Source organism: Anneissia japonica, unplaced genomic scaffold (assembly GCF_011630105.1).
Source record: "Anneissia japonica isolate Jap-2015-1 unplaced genomic scaffold, ASM1163010v1 scaffold287968_len422783_cov224, whole genome shotgun sequence".
Classification (NCBI taxonomy): Eukaryota; Metazoa; Echinodermata; class Crinoidea; order Comatulida; family Comatulidae; genus Anneissia; species Anneissia japonica.
The window spans coordinates 299,083-323,900 of NW_022752528.1; the positions used below are offsets into that span (position 1 = coordinate 299,083).

Here is a 24,818-nt window from a genome sequence, read left to right on the forward strand (position 1 = left end):
GCGGGGATTAATATACTACAAAATTACCACTCAGTTTTCATTGGAATAGGGATTTAGGTACGAATTCTGGGATTTAGTTCCACATTCTCATTTTTGCTTCCCCCACCCCATACGCCCCAAGGATTGTACTGTAGACTTACTGATTATTCAGGAAACTTCTTTTAGATATGTCTAATTAGTTTACTTTGAATGAGCATTTGAACCTGGTATCAACCCTGTGAAACTGGTAGATTTCAACTAGTATAGTATAGCATTACATATCATACTTTTCTCCATAACTGATGCCTTTTTAATAACTGTCAAAGAAAGATAAGAAATGTCTAATAAGAAACATTCGCAGGACTGGAGAATAATAATGTGCAACTGGCAAATGGAAGCATCATGAATGTCCTGGAGGCATTTTGAGGGAAATTAAAATAATTTAAAAAAAAACTGGTGGGCTAACATTTAATAATTGGTGGAGGAGGCATATCTATATAGATGTTTATAACTTTGATGCTTGATAGATGCTTGATGCTTGATAGATGTTTATAACTTTTTAATGTCAAATTGTGAGAAACGAGGTTCAATATGCACTCTTGTTCTTACAGACTTTACCAAAGCTTTCGATTCGATCGATCACCGAATAGCTTTTAACTGTTTATATAACTTTGGTATCTCTCCATCTATCTTGCAGTAGGTCGTTGACTTTCTTTCAAATCGCAAACAGAGGTGCAAGTATAAAAACTGTTACTCTGATTGGGAAATTTTAACTGGAGGTGTCCCGCAAGGGACTATCCTAGCACCAATCATTTTTCTTTGCATTATTAATTCTGCCCTTAATGATGTTCCTATTGATGGGGATGTTCATGTCTGGAAATATGTTGATGACCTGACACTTGGAGAGAGTAGGTTGGTGGAGGGTCAATGTTCCCTTCAAGCTAAACTTGACTCACTTTCTGTCTGGTCACATACCAACAAACTCAAACTGAACCCCTCCAAGTGTCAGGTTATGCAAGTCTACTTTGGCCGCAATGATGTTCCAGATATAAGCATCCACTTATCCAATAACCGTTTAACGGTTGCTAAGAACGTCAAACTACTAGGAGTAGTTCTAAGCAGTGACCTAAAATGGGAAAATCATGTTGACCTAATGGTCAAAAAGGCTAATAGGAAACTATTCATGTTAAGAAAATTAAAAGAGGCTGGTTTCAATAATAATGAGCTGTTAACAGTCTACATGGGATACATACGGCCCATCCTAGAATATGCAGCTCCTCTGTGGTCTGGGGGACTTACAGTTTACCAGGAGACTTCCTTGGAAAGGGTGCAAAAACGTGTATGTCGGTCCATTCTTGTAAACAATTATGTTGACTATCAGGATGCTTTTGAAAAACTGGGGCTGGAATCACTCACACAACGTAGGATTTTATTATGCAAAAAGTTTGCTATAAAAATTAGCAAAGAAAAGATAAAAAAAAGATTTAGTCACTGGTTCCCAAAATCTAAAAATATTTCATCAATGAAACTTCGTAAACATAGAAATTATGAAATGCCTTTCCTGAGGACTGAACGTTTTAAAAATAGTCTCATCCCTTATCTAATGAAATTAATTGAAGAATAAATTTAATTTTGCAATTGTTTTTAACTTTGCGAAATTTTGATGGTTTGGGTTCTTTTTTTGTATTGTCTTTAAAATAGCCCCACCACTTATCTAATGAAATTATTTTGAAAAATTCAAATTGTGCAATTTTAACGTAGGGAACTTATACTGATGCTTTGGGTTTGATTTTGTATTGTTTTAATGTGATGTTTTTACCGTTTCTCGTTCTTGTTTTCCTTTTGTACAAAATACACCAATTTAGCTTTTGGCTACCAATGTATTTTTTTATGAAGGAGTTTTTTTTTAATAAAGATACCGATTATATATCTAGACTGTTTTCATGGTCGGAGGCATATAATTTTTTTCCAAGTCCAAACATTCATATAAGTGAAAATTGAATGTTGGATGTGGATGTGAATATTCTTTATTTTATTTATTTATTCAGGTATAAAACAACAGCAAAATACAAAGTGTTAACCAAAGATCTTATAAGATCTTTGGTGTTAACACAAGGCTAAAATGCTTTCATAACAAAACAAATATTGTACAAATATTCACAGGCCTACTGAATAGGACACAGAATTAAAAAATACAATATTACAAAAGATATTGCACAGTAAAATTAGAAATTATTAAAAAATATATATACATACTAAACTACCAATTAAAATTAAACCTACAACTAATGAATTATCCAGTCAAAACTTAATTGAGCGATTGATTATTTTAGTTGGGATGTCATTAGCATTTAATCATACAAGTCTTCATGTACTTTCTTATTGTGTTGTTTGTGCTTTGTGTTTTGTTTGTAATTATGTTTATTTTATTACAGATTTCTAAAATTGTAACACCAATGCTTAATATTTAAACTTTTATATTGTAAGCATTTTTGGGGTGTCCTGTCTTTTGTTTGCGCTTGTTTTTTTTTTTTGTTTTTTTTGTAGTACATAGGCTTCTCATCATCATCATCACCATCACCATCACCATCACCATCACCATCACCATCATCATCATCATCATCATCATCATCATCATCATCATCATCATCATCATCACCTTCAAGTACAGTGCATAGCCTCTGACACATTGCCAAATGGTATGCTTCACTGCCAGCAGATGGGTTTATCATTTCTTTCATGTTGTAATACAAACCAAAAATGGATGACAGTTGCATATTGATTGCAATAATAAACAACTCACTCTAGCTACACCTATTTCCAAGCATGTACAGCATGCATTCATGGTTCAATAAATTTGTTCAATAAGCAGTTTCCTTCTCTGGTATTTCATGTAATTTTGAGTATGCATCCTTCAATTCTTACAGTTGACTTGAAACTGGAATAAAATCTGGGACAGAAAACTAAACTGCCTCATCCAGGAAATACAGGTAAAATAAATTATCAAAACCTAAATCTAATAAGCAATTAGGATAGTTGCAAACCATACACTACGGGAAATTATTATATAAAGGATAGATTAATGCATAAACAAATATCTAATATTCATTGTACTGTACTGCTAACTATTTATTTTCAGGATTTATTAAGTGAATACTTCAATGTGTTAGGCATGCCAGCACTGGTGGCGTTCAACCGTCGCTGGGCGGTAGGAAGTGATGATTTTGCACTGCCTGGTATTGTATCTCTACTGACTCGATTTGTGTGGTAAGGTTCCTGTTTTATTTATTATATAATTGATTTTCTTTTGATATTGATGAAACCGCACTGTATAATTTTATACTCCATCCACCCCTCCCCTCGATATGCCTGTTGTGGTTTGTGTTTTAATATAACAATACTTTCTTCAGTGATGCAGTGATTTCACCCTAAATGCCACACAGGAGCCCACATAGTGTATCAAATATTGATGGGTAAATTTTTGCATGCATTATCAAATTTAAAGACCTTATTTTCTTATATACAAATTTTAATATCTTAAACTACTGGTAAATTATATTTATTTCTTTGTTTTGATGTCTATAGTGATTACACATTTTTCTGTCTTTTTCAAATGGAAATGAAGTAGTGATATGCAAAACTTTTTTTAATATTTTTCATTTTGAATTTGTTTCATTTTCAACTAGTTGTGGGGGGTGGGGTGGTGGTGAATGAAGACATAAAATAATTACTTTAAAATAGGAAATTATTGTCCAAATATTTTATTCAAATTAACTTTTACTTTTTAATTTGTTTTTAAAGATTTGTTGCACTAAATTTGTTTTGAATGTCCAATTTTTCTGCAGGATGATAGCAGTGTCAATCATCTTTATCATACATTTCACAGGTCACAATCACTTCGAATCATGTCAAGGCGAGCAGAAAACCATAGTGTATTTCAGCGGATTTTTGTTTATTCTTATTGCTACAATCATCTTGGAAATACTCATAATATACGTTAGTAGTCGTGGAACAATCGTGAATGTGTACCCACGGCGACATATTCCTCGTCTTTTATACATACGACTGTTTCTTTACATTATTGAAATCATCTGGAGTGTTTTTGGAATTTTTATTGTACATTCACATTGGAAGCCAGAAAGCAGTGCCTGTGATGGCACCATAATGAACATAATTTTAGCAGTTGTTCTTCTCAGCTGGTTTGGATTAATAATCAATTTGATCGCAGTTTGTGTGAAATTTGATCCGTTGGGCCACGTACGAGAAAAAGAAAAGCGCAAGTTGCACAAACGCATATTACGTAAATCGTCTGTGAGATCAGTATTTAATGTGGAAACACCTAAGGCCTTATGGGAACGCAGGTAATACAGTACTTAGTTTTATAAACTTTGGTAAACTTTAAATATCAATATATATTATAAAAGATAAATAAATATATAAAAACAATTACCAATGTCCGACATCAGCTTGGAAGTTCTCCTCACTACTTCCTGTCTACTGGAAAAAAATCCTGGAATTTAACCCAGCACCATGGGCTGGAAACTGCAACCCCACTCCATCTACATCTGTATATCCCTCATTATTTATTTTTCTGCCTTGTACTGACTGTTTCTTTAAATATTTGTTTATGCCTGAATATTTTTTTTTTAAATACTTCACTTAAATTATTAAATTTAGTAATTTATTACTTCAAGCCTAAGTTTATTCACACAAAGCATATAATGAATTTTGTGGTAGCAGTAGATGAGATGTAAAATTGTCCCAGTTCCAGACATATTTAAGTCTAATTTTACATCTCATTTACTGCTACCACAAAATTCATTATATGCTTTGTGTGAATAAACTTAAGCTTGAAGTAATAAATTACTAAATTTAATAATTTAAGTGAAGTATTAAAAAAAAATATATTCAGGCATAACAAAATATTTAAAAGAACAGTCAGCAGCACAAGGCAGAAAAAAAAAAAAAAAAAAAAAAAAAAAAAAAAAAAAAAAAAAAAAAAAAAAAAAAAAAAAAATAGAAATAAGTTATTAAAAATAAATACAGTAAGGGATGGGTGTGATGGATGGATAAATATATTCATAAGCAATTAAATACAATCTTGTATTTGAAATTTCAGGTGCCGAGGCATGTGCTGCTGTGTCAAAGGTGATGAGAATGCGAGGGAGGCATTTAAAGACGTGTCCTCAATATTTGCCCAAGTGTTTGAAGTACGTTCTTAGTGCCTTAATATTCTACAAAAATAAGTTCCATACTATTCTACAGATATGACTTGCTATTTGTAATAGTTTATATTTGGTAATTTATTTTACAAATTTGTGTACAATAAATAATATGTATTATATTTTGTAGGAAGGGCTTGGAGAGCCACACAGAAAACGATTTTTTTTCTTTTTTTAATGTTGTATTTTATGTTAAGTAATAAAATAAAATTAACACTTTTATTTATAGGATTTTCCCTACTTATTAAATATATTAATTATATATATATATATATATATATATATATATATATATATATGTATATTATTATTTATTATTTATTTTTTTTTTTTTATTGAAGTCTATAATTTTCTTTTCTTTTTCACAGGATCACGATGTGGTTGCATCGGATATTTTAGCTGGATTAACTGTGATTCAACAGCAGCAAAAGAGATTAAGATTGCAAGGTTTAATGCCTCAATCATCAAGGACTGACTTTCCAGAATTTAACTCTCCTTCGACACCTGAAATAAATATATTACCGACGGCAGTACATTTTCTTCAGTATGCCTTAAGTTCATATGGATTCTTGTTCTACCTATTTGATCATCTTTCATTTGGAATATGTAAATTATGCTTACACAAGGATTGCATTTGTTGTTGCTGTGGCAACCAAGAAGATGAGGGCTGCACTGGGTACAATACAGCGGTCATCAAGGAAATGAACAATTTGAGAAATGATCAGATTATCTACATAACTCATCAGAATAAGGCAAGCAAAATAATTGCATTGAATTGTAAATTTTAAAATTCCAATTTCTGATTAATGTAATTTGCAGTATTTTGATAATCTTCATGACTATAAGGACTGAAAGTAGCAAAACCAATCAATTTAATGGCAGATCCAGGAATTCAAATTAAAGGGGGCAGGGTGGGGTAAAAAAATAAAATCATTATATTAAATCTTTTTTCCATTGTTTTTAAATATTTTTTTTAGATCTATGAAATACCCTTTTTTGTGGCGGTGGACCATGATTATAAGGCTGTCGTTATTTCTTTACGTGGAACGTTGTCAGTGGAGGTAAGAAGGAAGCCATCTCATAGTTTCATGTGCATTATAATGTTCTTGTTTGTTTGTTTAAGTTCAGGTCAACACACATTATTAAAATCTTTAGGCCACCAGACCATAGAAAAAGTGACATCATCTTTGATAAGGACAAATAAATTTGGATAAATCACTTTGTATAGTGACATTTCTAAATAATAAGATCAATTTAAGATCGGAATAATTTTTCCAATAAAATCAGACTCTGATCCTTATAAAAAGTGTATACAAAGCAATCATGGAAAATTGTAATAGGGAGATTTCGATTTGTGCGACGATGCGACGCTAGAACGGAATCACTCATGCGTGACCTTTCTACCTTGCGTCCTACGTTCTCTGCATATCTAATGACAGGTTTTATAAAAATTGGACTGTGACCAGCCTAATTTACTTGAAACTATAAGGTTCTCCTCATAAAGTTAACATTAAAAAGCAAAGTGTGAAAATGGAGGTTTTAATTAGGTCCAAAAATGCATAAGCCTAAAGCCCTGGGGCGGATGCAAGATTTGGTGGTAAGAGGTATCTGGGAGTTCACACCACCTCAGCCCCACCATGGTTGGGGCTGAGGTGAGAACATTTTGAAAATGTGGACATCTATCTACCCAAAAATTGCGCTCTCAGTCTGTCATACTTAAAAATTTTACCGGTACTATGTTCATATCAACAATACAATACAACAATTATTTTCTTGTACCATTTAGGGGGCCGGGTGTGATTGCACTGTCTCCACCCCCCTGCATCCACCCCAGAAGCCAATGTTAAAACTATTTATGTAGTATAAGTGACTATACTGCACCTTGGAGGAGCTATAGCTGGTTGTTGCTTGCCATTCAATCTTAGGGTTCTGGGTTCAATTCCTGTCACTGTAGTTTTTTCTGATGACCAATAATGATCTCAAGCCTTATAATGACAGGTTATTGTGTGAAGCATCATAACTATTGTCCTGTAAGTAGAAGAAGAAAATTACATCCTAAAATTAGTGAATATACTTGTTGGTTGTGAGCTAAAAAAATCCAATAATTTTTTAGAATCTTTTGTAATTTTTTTAAAATTTTAGGATGCACTTACGGATGCAAATGCGGAGAGCACGGTAATGATTGTAGACAATCAAAGAATGTATGCACATAAGGGAATATTGATGGTTAGTAGGAACATTAAACAAATCCTGGATCAAGAGAAACTTATTGAAAAGGCATATGAAAAAGCTAAGGTTTGTTGTTTGAAAATCTTTATCTGATTTCTTGATACTTTTAGAATTTACATTGATTTTGAAAATATTTGCAAGATTCCAATGGCAAAATATTAATATTAATAATGGTAGCTTTGATTAATAACATGCATATTGTTATGACCTTTGTACTTCACATTATGACCCCACAGTGGTCTCTTATTCAATTTACAGAGCAAAGATTATGAACTGGTTATTACTGGGCACAGTCTTGGAGGTGGAGCTGCTGCTATTTTGGCAATCTTACTGAAACCTCAATGGCCAAATGTTCAATGCTATGCGTTCGCTTCTCCTGGTGGTCTTGTCAGGTATGTTAATAACACATGACCTCCCTTGGTGGTCTTGTCAGGTATGTTAATAACGCATGTCCTGGTCATTCATTGCGCCTGAGTTTCGTCAGCCAACACGATTCTATCTAGAATGCCACACGTCATCAGAAAGAGTTGGATTCATCGGCCGACGGTCGTACGATGAAGTGAGTTCCCAGCTTTAGAGTCACTTCCCCAGAAAAGTTTGACAATGTTAGTAGATCATCTGTACATCAGTGAAAATTTCTTTTCATTCTAATCTGAAATTAATTGTTGGAATTAAAATAAGTAATGTTGGTTTTTATTTTTTTAAAATAAATAAATACAAAGAATTAAATAAAAATAATTAAATAAAAAAATAAAAAACTAAATATTAAAAAAAATTAAGTGGCATTGTAGCTTGGTTAAACCCTGTCTCTTATACACATCTAGATGTGTATAAGAGACAGACTATGTTCATATCAACAATACAATACAACAATCATTTTCTTAGTACAATTTAGGGGAGTACTAATTAATATTGGTTACCTTCTCATAAATGACTGCGACCACTTCAGGGCTTAAAAATTGGTTTTCTGTTATGTATATGCTATCTGGTATTAGATTTTACATGATACATTCTTTATTTTCTTGATATTATATAGCTCTGTTGCGGTTGAGTATTCCCGTAGTTTTGTAACAACAGTAATTCTGGGCAGTGATCTTATTTCTAGGTAAGTATCATACTACTATATTATCATCATCACCATAATACTAAAGGCCCTAATGGATACCAGCGCATTATACATTTATTCGATTGAGCGAGGGGGGAGGGACTGATTTAACTGGTAAATACAAATATTGTAACTATAATCGTAATCATTTTGTTACATTTTGGATGAATAAAATAAAGTTTTCATAATTTTCAGAATGTCATTGGAGAGTTTGGATGATATAAAACTACAGCTGATTAAGGTCTTTATGGAAACTGATAAATCAAAAGTATGTTGGATATTTCTTCTAATATTTTGTAAATGGATGTAGTCACAGACCTAGAGGACTTGGAAGAAGATTCCTCGATCAAATGTTACAATATATCATATACTGCACAACTTAAAATGTAGCAAGAAAACTGTTACCTTTCATAGTGGCTTTTTGCATCTTGAACAATACTTCAAATTCCAATCATTCTACGACCGCATTCTCACTTGCACTGACTATCAAAGTTATGACCGTGTGTGGGTTACACGCATGAGTCTCAACTATGAATATAGAACACCTGTGTATAAATAAAATAAAACATGATTATGTAATGCTCATGGCTTGAATAAGCCGTATTGGCCCTGAGAGATATGTAAATTGCATCAAAACACCTGCAATACACAAATATTATAATACATAAATTATTTGTACATGCATGAAATGTAAAACCCCTATAAACACCTGAATATGTAAACTACCTATAAACAGCTAAATATGTAAAATACCAAATAATCATGAATAATATTAAAACACCTGTATGGTGCTTCTGTAAACACCTGTACAATAAATGAATAATACAGTATTGTAAATAAGTTTTATTGGCATATAATTTCCAAAATTTGATGCAATTTATTTTTTCAGATCAAGCTACTTACACAAGCATGTATTAACGGTATGTGTGGTGACGACTCAGCCGACCTTAATGATTGTGATCGGATGGCGGTTATAACTGATGAAGACAATCAAAATTACTTTGAACAATATGACCACATGATAGGTGACGTTGCCTTTGATGCAGAAGAGAACTCATCCCTTTATCAGAGAAACAATTATCATGGCAATGGAGATCACAACAGTGATGCAGATGATGATGTTGATGCTAGTTTTGCTGCTGATGATGAAGATGAGAATAAATTTTTGTACCTTCCAGGCCAAATTTTGTGGATCAAAAAGATATCAGAAGGTATTGAAAGGTAAATATTTCATGTCACAAAATTGAAAGAAATCAGGGATATAAGCCATCTGGTAGTTTGCATGCCTAACATAACAATAATGATGATTATGATGATGATGATGATGATGATGTTGATGATGATAACATCAAAAGTGACCTTCTACAATAAAGGGCACTTTAATCATTCACATCATCAGCCCCTTGAATCATTTTTCTCCTCCCTTACATGGATGAACAATACTAATGAAATCAACACCATTCTTTCACCAATGTTTTACTCTGAGATAGACCTATGGTATATATTGTCTTTCATAAGAGAATGGATGGGGTTATGACCAAATACAGTAGTACAGAATATTTTCGGCACGCTCTGAAACTAACATATTGGTAATGAATACCAAGTTAAAAAGGTTGAATATCCGGAATTTATAGCGTTTTTACATTTTTTAAATTTTCCAGAAGCTCATGCTGTGGTAGAAGGCATTTTGTAGCAACGTGGGCAAAACATGCAGATTTCTCATCAATTCTTGTGAAGCCAAGTATGATTACAGACCATATACCTCATAACTTGATGAATGCAATGCGTGACATCATCACAAATCAACAACTTCAAGAGGTTTAGATGCTATGAACTGAAATAAAATATTTGAATTTATCAAAGACTAAATTTGTAATTGTACAAAATTAATAATGAAATAAGTATTAGAACTTTTCACTTTTTCATTTGTTTTTAAAGATTTTTTTTACAATTTAAATATTTTGTGTGAGAAAATGTTGTTGGACAGCTCAACCAGATGCAGCTTAATGTCTTGCCCAGAACTACTTAACTACAGCTTAATCTACCCTTAATTATTTCCACCGGACACCATTCTGTTATTTTAGAGTAAGGTTTTGGGGAAAATTAAATATAAACTGATTAATTATATAATAGCATGTATTTGTTTGTGATTACAGGGCATTATTCTTAATACCGGTTTTACTCAAGAAGACATTGCACTAAACAGAGTTTAGAATGGGCCCAGACCTATATAATTGAACGAAGCCCAAATATACCTTTAACAAATCATGGAATTCATATTTTATTTTGTTTGAATAATACAGTGTATTGCAAAATCATAAACAAAATCAATTGTTCAAGACTGTTTTTATTGTCACTAGGCCAACATTTAACTTCCTACCTGCAAAATACGTTCCAGTATCATAATATATACATATTTATACAACACTACAACAAATGATTTGGTAAATCATTTATAAACATTATAAATAATAAGGGGGTCACATAGGACGTAACTTAGGTTCTTTACAGTGGCAGCGCTACAGGGAGGGGGGAAAAACCACAATTCGCCGGGGAGAAAAAAAAATTCAAAAAAATATGTATTTTGTACATATTAATTGACTCTAAAATTGACTCCTAAATTGGCATATTTTCAGGGGAGGGGGCTATGTCTCCTGGACCTCTCGACAGGTTTTTAGCAACGCATGACCACACCCACTTTTTTCTTGTTGGGGACACCACCCCCCACCCCCGCCGGGGACCTTGCACCCCCGTTGGGGAAATCCTGGCGCCGCCACTTGTTCTTTACAATGGCTAATGACATTTTAAAAGATGTGGCAATAAAATGCTATGTCCTACAAGGCACTATTTTTACCGGTTTGCCTCAAGAATACATTGCATTAATCAAAGGAGAACATAGAGTGGGCCTAGACAACATTCATGTTGAAAATATAAACATTTGTTCAAGATTGTTTTTATTGTAGGCCTATCATACCTGCATATTATATTAAAGTATCATAAATTAAATTAAAGTATCATAATGTATACATATTTATACAACACTCAAACACATGATTTGGTGCATCACTTATAAAAAGGATGTAATTTAGCCTCTAATCCATTGTAACAACATTTTAACAAACATACAAGTTGTGGCAACCATTTCCAAACCAACCGGACAATTTCCTATGGCCTTGCAATGGTGAAAAACGTGAGTTTTGGTTTTACTGTGGGTTACTTACAAGTATGGGGATATAAGAAGCAATTCTTACGATGACTTTTCTGTGAACTTTAGGAATAATTCCTTTATCAAAGGGCCCAGCAACTAATCTTGCACTGGGCCCGTTTCGCACCTAGCTACGCCACTGAGAGTCTACATCTTTTACCGCAAAGCGTAAAGTAGCATTTCTAGTTATTCATGTTTTTTACTATCAAGAGCCAGTGCTTAGACTGGGAGTAGGGGTGCGGGAAAGCAAGATCATTAAGTTTTCATTGGAAAAGGGATTAGTTGAGTGAGGGATGTCATTTGGCATTTATAGGGTCATGCAAGTCTTCAAATAATCTGACATTGCATTGTTTGCAATTTGTGTGACAAAAATCATTTTGTAAAAGCTCACAAGTTTATAAATTTTTTTTTTTTTTACTTGTAACTTTTTAAAATTTAATTCTTGAGGAAAATGATTTAACAATGTTGATTTCTCTGAAATATTGTGTTATTTAACTGGTGATTCAACACACGTCTTTTGGATGCATGGGCCCCCTTTCTCTGTGGTCAGCCCAATGAATACTGCACAATTATTTTTTTTATTGTGTATATTACTCCATCGTCGTCGTCGTCGTCGTCCTTCCAGTCCATTGCTAATGGTATGTGTCACTGCCAGCACATGGGTTTATCATTTCTCTCATGTTGGATACAAACCAGAAAATGGATGACTGTTGCATATGTATGTATGTAATTAGAATAGCGCATGACACCGGGGTCTCTATGCGCTGATACCACAGAAAACAAAAAAAGAAAACTAAACCATTGATCTATTCTAACTAACCATGAACAAAAAAAAAAAAAGAAAAAAGACAAGCAGAGGAACCACGATCACTGCAACGTTCTCCTGCAGTTTAAATACTACTGCAAAGCAGCAGCTGGTAGGCTCATAATTCACAGGTGTACTAATGAACCTGGCATCTGACTCACCTATCCTATAAAAATGAAGAAAGGGATAAGAAAAACTAATATGCAATTCTGAAAAGATGCGTCTTCAGCCTTTGCTTAATATTAATTGCAACAATAAAGACCTCATTGTACCACTACCTAAACCTACATCCAAGCATGTATGCAATCTTGGTTCAAGAACTTTGTTTAAGAAGCACTACAGTTTCTTTATCTGGTACTTCATCAAATTGCGAGTCTACATTCTTCAATTCCTATGGAATTGAAACTAAGCTTGGAATAGGATCTGGGATAGGAAACTAAGCTGCCTCTCATCCAGGAAATACAGGTAAAATAAATTATCCAAACCTATAACTAATTTACTGTACCTTATTGCTCTATAAGAAAGTATAATACATACTCCAAGTATTGAAATACACGCCATCGTGTTGGGATTCAATATTTTGACATTAATTATGTCATCATCAGGGACGATTGGCGTGTATTTCAATACTTGGAGTATGTATTATACTTTCTTATCTGAGATTAATCAGTGGACCTTTCGGTTATTGCTCTATAATGTAAGTAAAGTAGAAATAGTGATACAATTAGGATAGTTGCATATCATACACTAATGGAAATTATTATATGAAGGATAGATTAATGCATTTAAAAACCCTGATCTTCATTGTACTGTACTGCCAACTGTTTATTTCAGGATTCATGAAGTGAATATTTAGAAGTGTCAGTAGACATGCCAGCACTGGTGGCGTTCAACCGTCGTTGGGCGGTAGGAAGTGATGATTTTGCACTGCCTTTTATTATATCTCTCCTGATTCGACTTGTGTGGTAAGGTTTTCTTTTTTATTTATTATATCATTGACTTTCTTTTGACTGAGAGAACAGCACTGTATAATTTCATCCCCCACCCCCCAATTCACCCTTTGATATGCCAGTTATGGGTTTTGTTTTCAATTGTAATTACCTTTTTTTGTTTTAAAGTAATAATACTTTCTTCTTTACTCTTTTACACTTTACTAAAAACTGAATTAACAGTAATTTAAAAAGAAATAATTATAGGCCTATAGAGAAAAGCAGGTCCCACACAAGGCTCACAGTACTTGATGGGTATATTTCTGCATGCATCTATAGCAACTGCATAATAACATTTAAGGAGCTTATTTTATTATAGTACAAATTTAAAATTTGAAAAATTTCTACTGGTAACATTTATTATTTATAGTGATTACACAATTTCCTGTCTTTTTCAAATGGAAATTAGGCAGTGATATGCAAACATTTTTTAATATTTTCCACTTTAAATTGGTTTCATTTTAATATATTTCATTCAATTTAACTTTTACTTTTTAATTTTTTTTTTCCAACATTTGTTGCATTAAATTTGTTTTGAATGTTCTATTTTTTTCTACAGGATGATAGCAGTGTCAATCGTCTTTATCGTACATTTCACAGGTCACAATCACTTCGAATCATGTCCAGACAAGCTGAAAACCATAGTGTATTTCAGTGGACTTTTGTTTATTACCATGGTTACAATTATCTTGGAAATACTCATAATATACGTTAGTAGTCGTGGAACAATCGTGAATGTGTACCCACGGCGACATATTCCTCGTCTTTTATACATACGACTGTTTCTTTACATTATTGAAATCATCTGGAGTGTTTTTGGAATTTTCATTGTACATTCACATTGGAAGCCAGAAAGCAGTGCCTGCGAGGACACCATAAAGAACATAATTTTAGCGATTGTTCTTCTCAGCTGGTTTGGATTAAAAATCAATTTGATCGCAGTTTGTGTGAAATTTGATCCGTTGGGCCACATACGAGAAAAAGTAAAGCGCAAGTTGCACAAACAAATATTGTGTAAATCATCTCTGCAATCACCCAAGGCATTATTGGAACGCAGGTAATACTAGGTAGTTTTTGCCGCACTAGGATAACCTTAATAGCATCCAACATGCAATGCAATAGCTTCGCCCCTTTTGTAAAAAAATCGAAATATGCATGCGCAAACCCGTAACTAATGTATGTTGAGCATGTAAAATCCTGAAATTAATGTACGCCGCAATGCAATACGAATAAATTATTATGTCATCGATTTAGTTTTATAAACTTTGGTAAACTTTAAATATCAATATATATTATAAAAAATAGACAAATATACAAGAACAATTACCGTGCTAATGTCGTCGTCCACTTTCTACTTTCTGTCTACTCGATGAGTCTTTATACTCTGAATATTGAAATGAGAGTTAAACATTTCTCCTAAATTGTCCTAAATTGGCCAGATATGCATTTAATCACTTTTCTAGCATTCCCTTTCACAAACATACACACAGGAATAAATATAATCTTGTTTTTGAAATTTCAGGTGCCGAGTCCTATGCTGTTGTGTCAAAGGTGATGAGAATGCGAGGGAGGCATTAGCGGATGCATCTGCAGTATTTGCCAAATTGTTTGAAGTACGTTCTTAGTGCTAAAAAGTTCCATACTATCTGCAAATATAGCTTTGAATAATCTGCTCTTTGTTATATTTTGTATATGGTATTTATTATATAAATTTTATGTACATGTAATAATTTGTATTTTATTTTGCTGAATGGGAGTTTGAGAGTCACACAGGAAATGATTGTTTGTTTTTTAATATTGTATTTTATATAAAGTGATGAGTATCGTCCCACTGGGTGTTTGAAGCGCGCTAGGGATGACCGTACCTGTCAAAACGAAGGTAACATCCTTGCATTTATTACTTTATTGATATACATTGTTGAACCATTCGATTGCACAAGTTGGGGCGCCCTATGAACATATACCAACCCATGCAAAAAGCGAACGAGAAAACTCGCACTTGGCAAAGGCAATAAGAAGTACTATCCCATTGTCGACGACATATTTACTCGTACCCTAATATACTGTATGACTAGATTAAAGAGTATGTTTGTACATGTATACTTGTTTTAGCATGTGGGAAAGAACCTAAAAAAAGGTCTGGCAGCCAACGTGTTAATAATGGGTGATGTGCAGTTTACAATTTTCCCTACTTATTGAATATTGTAATCAAAATTTACAATTCCCTTTTGTTTTTTCAGGGCCACGATGTGGTTGCATCGGATATTTTAGCTGGATTAATCGTGATCCAACAGCAGCAAAAGAGATTAAGTATGCAAGGTTTAATGCCTCCATCATCAAGGACTGACTTTCCAGAATTTAACGCTCCTTCGACACCTGCTATAAATGTACTACCAGCAGCGGTACATTTTCTTCAGTATGCCTTAAGTTCGTATGGAATCTTGCTCTACATGTATGATCATCCTTTGTGTGGAATATGTAAATTATGCTTACATAAGGATTGCATTTGTTGTTGCTGTGGCAACCAAGAAGATGAGGCCTGCACTGGGTACAATACAGCGGTCATCAAGGAAATGAACAATTTAAGAAATGATCAGATTATCTACATAACTCATCAGAATAAGGCAAGCAAAATAATTGCATTGAATTGTAAATTTTATTATTCAAATTCCTGATTAATGTAATCTGCGAATTATTTGATAATAACCAATTAATTCAGTGGCAGATCCAGGAATTCAAAGTGGAGGGGTGCTCCCCAGGGAAGGGGAATGCACTAAAATCATTATATTAAATCTATTTTCATTGTTCTTAAATACATTTTTTTTTTAGATTTATGAAATACCATTTTTTGTGGCGGTGGACCATGATTACAAGGCTGTCGTTATTTCTTTACGTGGAACTTTGTCATTGGAGGTAAGAAGCAAGCCATTTCATAGTATGTGCATTATAATGTTCTTGTTTGTTCATTAACTTCGGGTCAACACACGATTTTATTAAAATCTTCAGGCCACCATATTTTCTGGGGGGGGGGTAAACTGTTCGACAAAGGGGTTCCTAAAGGAGTTCCCCTCTCAGAGATTTCTTTTAAGAATAGCAACCTCTGGATGGCCGTAAATGGCACTCTCAGAGCCCACCGCCACTGTCTCTCTCACCCTTCTTAAAAAAAAGGGCATACAAAGCTAACATGGAAAATTGTAATATCTAATGTCAGGTTTTATAAAAATTGAACTGTGACCAGCCCTAATTTTACCTAAAACTATAAGGTTCTCCTCATAAAGTTAGCAATAAAAAGCCAAGTGTGAAAATGGAGGTTTTAAATAGGTCCAAAGCCATAGCCATATATACTATACTATACTATAAATGGCTATACCTTGGGGAAGCTTTGTGTTTTCCTGTCTCAGTGTTCTGGGTTTAATTCTGTCTTGGTAATTTTTTCTGAAGACAAATAATGACCTCACCATGCCTTATAATGACAGCTTATTATGTGAAGCATCAAAATTATTGCCCTGTGAGTAGAAGACGAAAAAATACAGATATTATGCTGCTTGTGAACTAAAACAATCAAATAATTTTGTATTTTTAAAAAAATAATTTTAGGATGCAATTACGGATGTAAATGTGGAGAGCACATTAATGGTTGTAGACAACCTAAGGATGTATGCTCATAAGGGAATGTTAATGGTTAGTAGGAACATTAAACAAATCCTGGATCAAGAGAAACTTATTGAAAAGGCATATGAAAAAGCAAAGGTTTGTTGTTTGAAAATCTTCCTCTGATTTTTTGATACTATATGAAATTAGATTTTGAAATATTTGCAAAATACCAAAGGCAAAATATTAATATTAATAATGGTAGATTTGATTAATAACATGCATATTGTTATGACCTTTGTACTTCACACTATGACCCCATAGTGGTCTCTAATTCAATTTTCAGAGTAACGATTATGAACTGGTTATTACTGGGCACAGTCTTGGAGGTGGAACTGCTGCTATTTTGTCAATCTTACTGAAACCTCAATGGCCACATGTTAAATGCTATTCATTTGCTTGTCCAGGTGGTCTTGTCAGGTATGTTAACAACACATGTGTCCTCCTTTGGTGGTCTTGTCAGGTATGTTAGTATTATCTGTGAAGGGGCTAAGCTGTCCGCTTATACACAGCTGTCCGATGGGGGGGGGGGAGAGGGGGGAGGGCTTGAGCTTGTATGCCCGAGCAAGGGAAGGGTTTGGGAAGAGAATTCGGATATTTCTACTGTATCATCTCATCATGCTCTCTGGTAGGGGATTGTAAATGACACAATCTTCTTTTTTTCTTTATATTGTATAGCTCTGTTGCAGTTGAGTATTCCCTTAGTTTTGTAACAACAGTTATTCTGGGCAGTGACATAATTCCTAGGTATGTGTCATCTTTATAACTATCAACCCTATTGCTTTACTATTTCTTCTATTACAACAAATACCGATTTCTACAAAAAGCTTTTTTTTTTTTTATTTCCTTTTATAAGTTAAGAAATGTGCAAGAAATTATTTACACTGAATAATGAAAAATACAGAAAGGAAAAATAGCATTAAAAACAATGAGATACTTATGTTATTTTCCCATCAGAGATGGTTAAGAGCAGCTAGATTAATAGCTGGTAAATATAACTACTGCAACTAAAATCATTTTGTTACATTTAATTCATTTTGATAAAATAAAATTTGTACAATTTTCAGAATGTCATTGGAGAGCTTGGATGATATTAAACTACAGCTGATTAAGATCTTTATGGAAACTGATAAATCAAAAGTATGTCTGATGTTTCTTCTATTAATAGGCAAAACAAAAACAATTATTAGTTCCTTGACCCCTCGCGCATCCATTTTGTCCGCCTTGTCAATTTTTAACTTTTTTTATGTCATTTTCTTTTACAAATTGCACGAAAACTCACATTCAGTAAAATTCCTCTCTCGATCGTTTGTGGTTGGGGATACTAAATCATGTTATTTGTTTTTAATGTGTCCACTTGGTAAACGTGAGAAAGTAGTACCTGTTTCCCCAAAAAATATTATTTAGAATGTTCATTTGTACAAAATTAAAATATATTAAAACTAAAAAAAAAAAAAAAAAAAAAAAAAAAAATTTTTTAAATTGGAAAAAAATATTACTGAATACCAAGAAACTATTCGAACTCACAACCGTAAGTTCTTTAGAGGACATTGTTAACCTATTAGTGGTAATGGCAGTAATGTACGGTCTTGCTGAAATCCCTGTTTTATTTTGTAGGTGTGGGGAGAACTCTGGGGTACAACTTAAAAAAAGGGAAATGAACATTTGTTGGAAATCACCTTCAGTTTATGTTTACAAATTTCCTGCACGTCCATTCAAAACTGGTGACGCTGGACGCTTTTTAAGTTTTGGTTACAAGAACAAGAACAGTAGCGAAGTTCTGGAATCAGCGTCTTGCGTGGACCCCAAAAAAAAAAATTGCCCTCATTGCCCTTTTTTCTAAATTTTGGATGAGAAACTATTTTTTTTTTTACTTGGCCTGTTACAATATATCATATTACTGTGCAACTTAAAATGTAGCACTGTTACCTTTCATAGTGGCTTTTTGCATCCTGAATGCTGCTTCAAAATCTGACTGTGGCCAAGCTGACCTGTGGCTGAGTTGGATCAAAATCAATAATACAGTACTGCAAGTTAGTAAGTTTTATTGGCAGGTAATTTGCAAACTCATATCCAATTTATTTTTTCAGATCAAGCTATTTACGCAAGCATGTATTATTGGTATGTGTGGTGACGACTGTGCCGACTTCAATGATTGTGATCGGATGATGATTACAAATGATGACATCCAAAACTACTTCGAAAAATATGACAACATGGTAGGTGATGTTACCTGTGATGCAGAAGGGTACTCCTCCACCAACCAAAGAAACAATCACCATGGCAATGGAGATCACAATAGTGATGCAGACGATGATGATCTTGATGCTGTTTCAGCTGCTGATGATGAAAATGAGAATAAACGTTTGTACCTTCCAGGACACATTGTGTTGATCAAAAAGACACCAGAAGGCATTGAAAGGTAAATATTTCATGTCACAAAACTGAAAAAAACAGGGATATAAGCCATCTGGTAATGTGCATGCCTAACTGCCTAACACAATAGTAATAAAAATAATATCTATGGTTTAGCTTACCATAGCTTTCGCTGTCTTCCCAACAGCTTCAGCGGAACTGTAATAATAATAGGCCTAAATATAATAATAATGATGATGATGATAACAACATCAAAGGTTAAGGAAAAAATAAATAAAGTCTATGTAACCATGTAAACTTATTCATCCATAATGTCACCATCTGCATTAAAGGGCAATTGGAATAAGCATTCCCTTAAATAAATTTTGTCCCTCCACTCCCTCCCCCTTCCCTTATATGAATGAATGCTACCGGGAACACCATTCTTTCACTCTAAGGCACTGCTTTTTAATTAACTTGTTTGACAGGCCAAACTATTAAAAAATTGATCTCACAAGCCACAGATAATCTGAGACGAGTTGAAATCAATCGTTATCAAGAAACTATTTTCGCTAAAATGGGTCAATTTGGAAAATTTTATGGCAATTTCAAATTACACTATTAATAGTACTACACCAGCAGTTGGGTCATTATTTTAGCAGTCGTAAGTCAACTTCAGCGGGTCGATTTACACATGGAGTTGATCATAATACATAAGCCTATGCTTATAGTCTCGACGTTTTTTTTTTTTGTTTTTTTTTAATACAAAACGTTTTCCGCATCATCTGTTACACCAATGTTTTATTATCTATGTAAAGTAAAGGATACATATGTAAAGAAAGGAATCACAGTGGATAGAACAAAACAAAGAGACATAACTTGATGGTACAAAAGTCGGTGTGTAATGCTGAACCGTGGCAATCTCTAGGTCCGCGGTTCAATTCCCATCGCTGACTTTCCAGTGCGTTTCAGCTGGAAGGCTGAAATAGATGTTACAATAGCACAATGTCTTTCAGATGAAATATTTAAGCTATTGGCCCAGTGTGCATTTATGGCCCATGTGTCCCGTTGTACTGCTCAATTACCGCCATTAGGACTCAGCTGGAAATAAGTCTTCTAGACTTTCGTGGGCTATCCTTAGTGTAAATCCATCCAATCCAATCCAATTCTTATTATATTGTTTCTAATCATGGGCCCAACTAAATTGCCATAATGGATTATATAAAGGAGAATGGATGGGGTTTTGATTAGTTTCGGATGTACAGAAGTTCATAATGTGTACAGGGCCCTTAATAAATAGAGCACATTTTAAACTTACTAGTCGGGTGTTTGCTAATTAATGTATCAAGTTTTATGACCCATTAAACTGTCAATTATATCCTTGAGTGAAGCATAGCTGGACCAGTTGCACTACCGTACTACTTTCAGTGACCTTGCTTGCAAATACTGTTCTGATTCTTCTTCTAATCGAGTCACTACGTATCTAATGTGTATGATCTAGCTTACATAGTGTGGTAGAAGGAATCGCAGGTTGGATGGGTACCTGACATGGGCCGCGTCATGAGCACTCCTTCTGTGGCCGGACAGGGGACTAGAGATGGACCAGTACACCGGGGTAACCCCCTACTCTTCTCGAATGATGTACTGGGTTCTTTAAAGTGCACACGAGCCAATTGTGTCCTTATCCGAGAAGACTTGTTCCACCACTGGAACCATAAGCGAGCGTGCCGTTCGAACCAGCGCTGATATTATGGCTGTAAGTCACGGTTCCCCTGTCTTAATCGCTCAGCCAATCGACTCGATTGATTGATTCAATCAACTGATTAATGTATGCAGTAACTGTAACTGTAGTTACATACTGCAAACAAATCTAAGGGCCACGTACACCTAAATTTGGTCGGCCTGCTGTGTGGACACCAACCAAAAGATTGGCAATGAATACCTTGTTAAAAAGTGTTTTTACTGTTTGTTTTTTTTTAAACTTTTCAGAAGCGAATGCTGCGATAGAAGGCATTATGTAGTAATGTGGGCAAAACGTGCAGATTTCGCATCAATTCTTGTGAAGCCAAGTATGATTACAGATCATATGCCTAATAAATTGTTGAGTGTAATGCGTGATATCATCACAAATCAACAACCTCAAGAGGTTTAGATTCTATAAATTGAAATTAAAGATTTAAATTTATCAAAGACTAAATTTGAACTAATAATGAATCCATTGATTCACTTTTTGTTTTGAAACATTTTTAAAACAATTTAAATATTATATTTCATTTAAGGAGGTTGACGGTTTAGTCATGGATGGCTTGACCAGATGCAGTTTAATGTCTTGCTCAGGACAACTCAAACTACCATTAACTAATGTTAAGTATTCTCCACCGGACACCATCCTGGTATTTCAGAGTAAGGTTCCAGGAAAAATTATGTATAAACTGATAAACTAAACTAAAAACCAGAACACCCAATCATGTATCTGTATGTGATTTCCATTTTTTTTTGCTTTGTATTTTATGGAAATAGAAATTTGGAGCAGATTGTAAAGAAGGCATGTATTGTAAGAGGCATCTCTGGAAAGTTGAGAAAGTGAATTCCATATGTATACACATGTTGCAAGTAAATGATTTATGTTGTTCAAAGAAAGAATTTTAAAAAGTTTCAATAACGGCAATAAGTAGTACTCAAGTCAGTCAATGATGGCAACACGTAGTGCTCAAGTCTGTTAATGATAAAAATATAGTAGAGGTAATGTTCCTTAATGATGACAAAAAATATTACTCATCATCATGTTGCTCAAAAAATTATTTTTAAATTAAGAGAATGCAGTATTAACAAATAGAAAATAAACAAGACCAGAAAAATATACTTTTTGTTGTAAAATATAATCTGGAAAAATATTCTTTTTTCTTCAGATTGAGGTAACTTATAATCACCTCTATTAATATACAAAATATTGATTTAACATTATAAAACATACATAAAACATGTGTTGTATTCATGTATCAATATATACGAAGGCTGGGTAAGTATCAGAAAATTAATTAATTAATCAAAATAACATTTCAGTCAGAATTGCTATAAATGCTAGATCCAGCTTAGATAAATTGACATAAATGGTCTATTAAAGTTGTGTAGCAGTTCAGATCAGTTTCCATACAACCATAACCTACCAATATGGCTTCCTTAATTAACAAAAAAAAAATTTTTAGATATTCAATAAAGTAAAAATACATTCTACTTTAAGTGTTATGCAGCTTATATAACAATTTTTTTTGCTGTAGCTAATCCTAGGAACTTTGATATTCTTTAATATTGTCTTAACAAGCTTAAATGCAAATGTATGTTGCTTAAATAAGTACAATTTGAATATTATATTAAGTAAAACATGATTTTTATAGAGTAATTGTCAATTGTTTAATACCCATTGCTAAGACTTATTCTTTTAAGTCATTCTGAACAAAAGTATTGCAATCCACCGGAAATAATTGAGATCTTGTATTCTTAAACAAATTGTATAAATACTTATTTATTATGAACATTAAATTAGAGTTTAGTGCTTGAATGTTAATCTTATTTTTTTATTATTACTGAAGTTAATTGCCAAATACTAGAAACCCAGCTTCAGATAGTATACACCAATGATTAACTTAAATTACTGCAAAGAAACTTGTTATCCATTAGCCATGACTGATGCAATCTCAGTGGTGCATTTTAGAGTCTTGAGGGGGTAAACAGGCTCGCAAAATAAGGTGATTTTTGGGTAATTTTTAACTATTTCAGCATGATTTCTTTTTGGGGGTGGGTTTATGGGGTGGTGGTGAGACTGGGGATGCAATTAATTTGGGGGTTCGGTTAAACCCACTCATCTCCTAGATACACCACTCTGCAATCTTAAAATTGTACATCATCCAAAATAGACCAGTGGTTCTGGTTTGAATAAACTTTAAGTAAACATGAAAACCGTAATGATAGTAATGATAACAATGCAAATATTAATGTAAGTATTCAAATTGTATAAAATGTATATTTTAAATACTTGATTTTATTAATTTTAATTACAATAATTTTAATATTAAAATATTAATATAAAAACTGTGATTAGAAACATTTAGAAATACAAATACATTACTGTACAAAGAAACATCTACAAATATTTCTTCTCTGTCAAACTACGTTTTTAAATACATAAACATACTTGATATAAATTAATTTATGTTTAGGTCTACATTATAAAAACAAGAGGTTATTAAAAAAATAAAACCAAACTTTTTTTTTAACTGCTTACCTTGATGTCCGATTACTGATCTATAATATTACTAATTAACAATACTACTAATTAATAATATTAATTTCTTAACTGCTAAGTTTAACTGTTTGATCCTCTTTTTATTCACAAATGTTTTGATTGAACCCCTTTTTAAATGCATTTTACAAAATTAATGATTTTAAAACTTGATAATCTTCAAACACGAACAATTTGCACTGACTGAAAAAAGCACCGAATATATTAAAGCCCATCCATCCAGACTATCAAAAACATGTGACATACCTAAATATGGTCATGATGACATCACATCATCCCCATATATAGCCACATCATGACTATATATGGGCATACAACAGTGGACAGAGCTCAGCTTAAGAAATGAAATTCAGATCATGTACCTTTTTTCTCTACACTAAAAACTGACTCGTGATCTTGATCGTATGTGCTTTCTGGAATTGTATGAAAAACAGGATCCAACGGCGGTTTACTTTTAGTGATGGTACATACAAGGATGACAAGGAAGACAACAATTAATACAGCAAGGCCAGCTATAATGCCTATCCACCAGGGTTCTACAAAGAATGAGCCATCATCACTGGTGTTTGCTGCTGATTCCATATTTGGGGCTGTTACAAAAAAAAAGAAAAAGATATAATTATATCCATCAGTTTACATTTCCATCTTGGTCATTTTCCTTAAAAATGACAACAGTGGCAATTAGTCAAGTCTAAATTTATTAATTTACAATATGGTATAATTAAAAAGTAATTCTTTGAATACATGCTAAATATAAGAAAGTATAATACATACTCCAAGTATTGAAATACACGCCATCGTGTTGGGATTCAATATTTCGACATTAATTATGTCATCATCAGGAATGAAAAAAAAAAAAAAAAAAAAAATTTTTCATTCCTAATGATGACATAATTAATGTTGAAATATTGAATCCCAACACGATGGCGTAAATTTCAATACTTGGAGTATGTATTATACTTTCTTATGCTAAATATG

At 33.3% G+C, this 24,818-nt stretch overlaps 3 protein-coding genes and 1 long non-coding RNA gene across 8 annotated transcripts in view; 2 read left to right on the forward strand and 2 right to left on the reverse strand.

Annotated features, from left to right (window-relative positions):
• Nucleotides 1-10,808, forward strand: part of LOC117122326 (sn1-specific diacylglycerol lipase beta-like) — an 11,553-nt gene extending 745 nt beyond the window's left edge. Inside the window, exons 1-13 of one of the 3 annotated variants that reach the window (XM_033267889.1) lie at nucleotides 17-711; nucleotides 2,907-2,969; nucleotides 3,119-3,246; nucleotides 3,825-4,340; nucleotides 5,099-5,189; nucleotides 5,570-5,953; nucleotides 6,179-6,262; nucleotides 7,344-7,496; nucleotides 7,689-7,822; nucleotides 8,467-8,535; nucleotides 8,731-8,803; nucleotides 9,425-9,756; nucleotides 10,197-10,808. In XM_033267889.1, the coding sequence (XP_033123780.1) occupies nucleotides 3,152-3,246; nucleotides 3,825-4,340; nucleotides 5,099-5,189; nucleotides 5,570-5,953; nucleotides 6,179-6,262; nucleotides 7,344-7,496; nucleotides 7,689-7,822; nucleotides 8,467-8,535; nucleotides 8,731-8,803; nucleotides 9,425-9,756; nucleotides 10,197-10,359 (2,094 nt within the window). In that variant the 5' untranslated portion in view covers nucleotides 17-711; nucleotides 2,907-2,969; nucleotides 3,119-3,151 and the 3' untranslated portion in view covers nucleotides 10,360-10,808. Of the gene's footprint in view, nucleotides 1-16; nucleotides 712-2,021; nucleotides 2,679-2,906; nucleotides 2,970-3,118; nucleotides 3,247-3,824; nucleotides 4,341-5,098; nucleotides 5,190-5,569; nucleotides 5,954-6,178; nucleotides 6,263-7,343; nucleotides 7,497-7,688; nucleotides 7,823-8,466; nucleotides 8,536-8,730; nucleotides 8,804-9,424; nucleotides 9,757-10,196 lie in introns of those variants that run through there. The other 2 variants (XM_033267888.1, XM_033267887.1) reach the window with 2 other exon arrangements.
• On the reverse strand, nucleotides 7,832-19,522 carry LOC117122334. The gene is made up of 4 exons (XR_004447698.1): nucleotides 19,419-19,522; nucleotides 19,115-19,182; nucleotides 8,941-9,080; nucleotides 7,832-8,082 (listed from the first exon to the last, which is right to left on the reverse strand). It is a non-coding gene; the product is annotated as an uncharacterized LOC117122334 (long non-coding RNA).
• On the forward strand, nucleotides 11,376-22,827 carry LOC117122327 (sn1-specific diacylglycerol lipase beta-like). 3 transcript variants are annotated; one of them, XM_033267890.1, is made up of 12 exons: nucleotides 11,376-11,725; nucleotides 13,380-13,510; nucleotides 14,094-14,591; nucleotides 15,057-15,147; nucleotides 15,775-16,158; nucleotides 16,364-16,447; nucleotides 17,132-17,284; nucleotides 17,472-17,605; nucleotides 17,864-17,932; nucleotides 18,253-18,325; nucleotides 19,276-19,607; nucleotides 21,530-22,827. In XM_033267890.1, exons 2-12 carry the CDS (start codon nucleotides 13,416-13,418, stop codon nucleotides 21,690-21,692), a joined length of 2,076 nt encoding a protein of 691 aa, XP_033123781.1. In that variant the 5' UTR covers nucleotides 11,376-11,725; nucleotides 13,380-13,415; the 3' UTR covers nucleotides 21,693-22,827. The 3 variants fall into 3 exon arrangements, with proteins under 3 accessions (XP_033123781.1, XP_033123782.1, XP_033123783.1); XM_033267891.1 differs by lacking the exon at nucleotides 11,376-11,725 and adding an exon at nucleotides 12,462-13,010; XM_033267892.1 differs by lacking the exons at nucleotides 11,376-11,725; nucleotides 17,132-17,284 and having other exon boundaries at nucleotides 12,462-13,510.
• Nucleotides 22,401-24,818, reverse strand: part of LOC117122314 (fibrillin-2-like) — a gene marked incomplete in the record, with an annotated part of 84,576 nt that continues 82,158 nt past the window's right edge. The window contains 1 exon segment of the mRNA XM_033267870.1: nucleotides 22,401-24,430. Within this exon segment, the coding sequence (XP_033123761.1) occupies nucleotides 24,195-24,430 (236 nt within the window).